We start from the raw sequence: 4,789 nt of genomic DNA on the forward strand, positions 1-4,789 counted from the left end.
GAGTGACGCGTTATTGACTCAGTCTGACTCGGGGAACGAAATCATAATTGGAGTTATTGACACCGGTGTCTGGCCCGAAAGCCCGAGCTTCAACGATAATGGACTTGGCCCTGTACCTAGTACATGGAAAGGGGTTTGCCAAGAAGGTACGAACTTTAATTCCTCCAGCTGTAATCGGAAACTAATCGGGGCGAGATTTTTCTCCAACGGCTACGAAGCTAGGTATGGTCCAATTGATCAAACCCAAGAATCGAGATCGCCGAGAGATGACGACGGCCACGGCACCCACACGTCGACCACGGCGGCCGGCTCAGCAGTGCAAAATGCGAGCCTTTTTGGATACGCTGAGGGGACTGCACAAGGCATGGCCACACGTGCCAGAATCGCTGCTTACAAGGTTTGTTGGAAGGGAGGTTGTTTCGATGCAGATATTATGGCTGGCATAGATAAAGCCATTGAAGATGGAGTGAATGTCATTTCCATGTCGCTTGGTGGTTCGACATCCGATTACTACAGAAACACTATCGCCGTGGGAACTTTCGCTGCGATGGAGAGAGGCATAATCGTGTCTTGCTCAGCTGGAAACGACGGACCTGATTCCTCAACCGTGTCCAACGTCGCTCCTTGGATAACCACCGTTGGTGCGGGAACCTTGGACCGTGACTTTCCTGCGTATGTTACACTCGGCAATGGAAAAAATTTCTCCGGAGTGTCTCTCTATAGTGGAAACGCATTGCCTGATTCGCTACTACCGCTCATCTACGCTCGCGATGCCAGCATCGTTCCCAACGAGAGTCGTTGCTTGCCGGGCACCTTGCTACCATCCAAAGTCTCCGGAAAGATCGTTTTATGCGAGGGTGGCAGTAGCGCGGTTCGGAAAGGAAACGTGGTAAAACAAGTCGGTGGCGCAGGGATGATTCTGGCTAATTTAGCTACCGACGGAGAACAGCTATTGGCTCAGGCCCATCTCTTGCCGGCGACAGCCGTGAGTAAGAATGCCGGCGACATGATAAAGGAGTATATTTCCTCGGATTCTAATCCGACGGCCACGATTGTTTTCCAAGGCACAAAGGTGGGGATTCAACCATCACCTGTGGTGGCGCAGTTTAGCTCAAGAGGGCCGAACTCGAAAACACCAGAGATACTCAAACCAGACATGATCGCACCAGGTGTCAACATCTTGGCGGGATGGAGTGGTGCTGTAGGACCCACTGGTTTAGATGTTGACACGAGACGCGTTGAATTCAACATCATATCAGGTACATCAATGTCGTGCCCACATGTGAGCGGTATCGCAGCGCTCCTCAAAGCGGCGAAACCTGATTGGAGTCCGGGAGCCATCCGATCGGCTCTCATGACAACAGCCTACACCACCTACAGTACTGGCGCAAAGATTGAAGACATCGCTACCGGGAAAGCAGCAACACCATTCGATTACGGAGCAGGACACGTGGACCCTAGTTCAGCACTTGATCCAGGTCTCATCTATGACCTCGCCGTCGAGGATTACAATGACTTTCTCTGTGCTTTAAACTACAGTAAAGAGCAGATCTCACTCATTACAAAGGGGAACTTTACGTGCGATACGAGCAAAAGTTACAGCGTCACTAATCTCAACTACCCTTCTTTCGCTGTCCAGCTCAGCAGTGGCAGTGTCGTTAAGCATACACGGACGTTGACGAATGTGGGCAGTCCTGCAACGTATAAGGTATCCGTGTCTTCAGAAACGGAATCGGTGAAGATATCTGTTCAGCCGGAATCTTTGACTTTCAGTGCACAAAATGAGAAGCAAGTTTACACAGTGACGTTCACTGCAACTTCGGCGATGACTTCGGGGACAAATAGCTTTGGTCGTCTCGAATGGTCCGACGGCGAGCACATCGTGGGTAGCCCTATTGCATTTAGTTGGAAGTGACCATGTGGGACCCATTATTATTACTTAGACGTGTTCGACATAAGTTTATTTCCTTAATTGCATAGATTTGTAGTTAATTATTTCGATCTTATAGGGATCAACCCATATATGTACTTCTTCCTAATTACAAATATAGTGAGTGAAGAGAAGATATTAGAAAATTATTCTCTTTATTTCCTAAAGCTCGGCATGTGAAATCATCAATAGGAGTGAGATTTCCATCTTTCATAAAAGGGGGGCAGGGGGAGGGGGAGGGGAGAGGGGGTGGGGTGATCATTTTGACCCCATCCTATGTCTGATTGGAAGTGCCATGCTCCCAGACGGTCTATTTTCCCAAAATATTTATAAGATGATAACAAAGGACACGGCATTTTGAATTCTCCAAAAACATCTCGATGAGATTGAGGCAAGGCTTCTTTCAAAGCTGAATTAGCATACCTCATCCTTCAAACAAGGATTTAGACCTTTTAATCCTAGTCCAAGTTGAATTTGCCGACTTTGGGTATGGCAATTTGGATCTAAATCTTTTCTAGCCGGCTAATTCCATATCAAACTTAGTAGGATAGGATCGGTATCTAAATACTGGGTTGTAGGTGTGCAATTTTTGGCCCAATGAGCCCGAGCCTGCCCGAAGCCCACCATGAGCCCGGTAGGTCATGAGTTGTGTTTTTCAGCCCAAAGGTTGAGTCAGGTTTGAGATTCCTAGGCCCGAGCTAGGGCTGGGATGGGCCTAGGCTGAAGCCTTGAGTTGAGCCGGACCTTGTATATATTTTTTTTGTTGGGAATTGGGTTGTTACTGTTTATATTTAACAAATTCCAGGAAATGTGAGTGTACAAATAAGAAGAGGAAATGGTGGATATTTTGAAAGTTGGATATTAACTCTAAGAGATAGCTTAATTGGCAAAGATCTATGCGCAAGACAAACAATATGTATTCTATCAAAATCTTTAAGTAATTTTCCATTTTGTTTTCATCAAAAAAACAAAAAAAAAAATTCACTTTACAATTAAGAGGTCATGATTTCACTCTTCTTGGGGTGTACCTATGAAAAAAGTTGATAACACAATGGTCTAAGTAATGATAAAATAGGGTCAAACCTAGACCGCCCTGAGACCGATAGGACCTGGGCTGAAATATCTCAACCCAACCTAGGGTAAGGCTAGGCTTGGACTGAGCCGTGGGAACCTTAGGTTGGGCCTGGGTTTTGAAAAACCCGACCCAACCTAGCCCAGTTGCACCTCTACTTGGTAGCTCAGATGGGGGCCAACTACCAAATCTTCTATACTTTTGATACTTTCAACCCGTAAAGGAGCTCTCAGGCCACAATTTTTAACCTGTCATTGAACATGGTTGAATTGGGAGATTAACATAAAGATTGAGATGTGGCTTATATTAATTTCAATTGGGTAAATTACAATGACCTCCCCTGACAAATGGCTAAATTACATTTCCCCTGTGTTTCTAAACAGTACAAAGACTCCCCCTACTTTCTAAACTATATAACACTTAAACCCAGCCGTTAGTGAATTCTGTTAGTTGCTAACAAATGAGTTTTTAAATATTTTTATGACCATTTTACCCTTGAGAGGGTAGAATTACAGATTTATTCTCATACTTCTTCTTCTTCTTCATCTACGGCTCCACTGTGCCACCACCCTACCACCGCTGCATTTCCTTGTAACAAACATAACTGGTTTTTGAAAGTTGGAGAGGCATGTAACCATGGGCTTGGGCCTAAATGTGGGCTGCACAGAATTACAATATCCAGTTTAAAGCTGTCCGGCAAAGAGGACAGCCAACTGCAACACAAACTGTGTCTTATGATGGGTGTATGATGCCTGCAAGAGCTTTTCTAACTTATTGCAATCAGTGATTTGAAGTGATTTTTCTCATCTAAGGATATTCATAGGATAAAGATAGAGTTTTCTTTTGTTGGGAGAGGGATATTTTAGTTTCAATGCTTTTTCTTTAGCTCGGAACACTATTTGTGTAGATACAATCCATTCCCCCCCCCCCCCCCCCCAAAATTAGAGAAAGAAGATGTAAGATTTCCATAAGGTGGACTAGCATAATCCCATTTTTAGTGTTAAGAAAACCAATTTAGTGGTGTTGATGGGATTTACCTAAATTGTATGAGTCTAGTTTTCATGTGTGGACCTAAGGTATTATTTTCTTAATGGAAAAGAAACCTTTATTTTCTTGTAGGGTTGGTCCCTACCGTCACCCCTAAAGTTATCACTGGCCCATTAAGTGAGCAACGTGTGAAAACCTAAAGTGATGTGAAATAGACTAGGCTTGATTGACGCAGTTCAAGCGCAATGAAGATCTGATTGTTCTTCCACAACCATGGATTTAGGTATACCAGTCACACTTACGCAATTGTATCAATATGCTCAATGTAAGATTCTTTTTTCGCATAGAACCTCAACATTACCTTCTGAGCCCTAGATTAGAGATGGCGCACACCCTTTTAACCAACTCAAACAAGAGAAGGGCATGAAAAACTGATTCAACATAAAGGACATAACAAAGAGATGCTTTGGAAGCGTGTGAATATTGTAGCCAGATGGCTATTCTGCGGTGGCTGTTAGTCTTCTCCTTATCAAAATTTAACTAAAAGTCTATGCTTGATTGTACTTTTTATGGTTTATCTAGAGATTCCCATCAAATGATTATGAAACTTTGAAAGAGATTGATGTACGTAGGTGTTAAGAACAGAATTATAGAAAAATGTCTGATTCCGAATTCAATTCATAGAGAGAGTGAGAGAGTGAGAGAGTGAGAGAGTGAGAGAGTGAGAGAGTGAGTGAGAGAGAAATTAGGATTTAGGGTAAAGAATAGAACAAATGAATTCTGTCGTCTTGCCAATCTCT

General features: G+C 43.8%; 1 protein-coding gene across 1 annotated transcript; it reads left to right on the forward strand.

The window, feature by feature from the left end:
• Positions 1-362: 362 nt before the first annotated feature.
• On the forward strand, positions 363-2,613 carry LOC122661076 (subtilisin-like protease SBT1.7). The gene is made up of 2 exons (XM_043856386.1): positions 363-1,919; positions 2,603-2,613. The coding sequence occupies exon 1, from the start codon at positions 365-367 to the stop codon at positions 1,913-1,915; it is 1,551 nt and encodes a 516-aa protein (XP_043712321.1). The 5' UTR covers positions 363-364; the 3' UTR covers positions 1,916-1,919; positions 2,603-2,613.
• Positions 2,614-4,789: the final 2,176 nt, after the last annotated feature.

Source organism: Telopea speciosissima, chromosome 5, assembly GCF_018873765.1.
Source record: "Telopea speciosissima isolate NSW1024214 ecotype Mountain lineage chromosome 5, Tspe_v1, whole genome shotgun sequence".
NCBI classification, from domain to species: Eukaryota; Viridiplantae; Streptophyta; class Magnoliopsida; order Proteales; family Proteaceae; genus Telopea; species Telopea speciosissima.

What these genes read in the sequence shown, in the direction of transcription:
- LOC122661076 (XM_043856386.1), top strand. Translation starts at nt 365, where the DNA reads ATGGCCACACGTGCCAGAATCGCTGCTTACAAGGTTTGTTGGAAGGGA.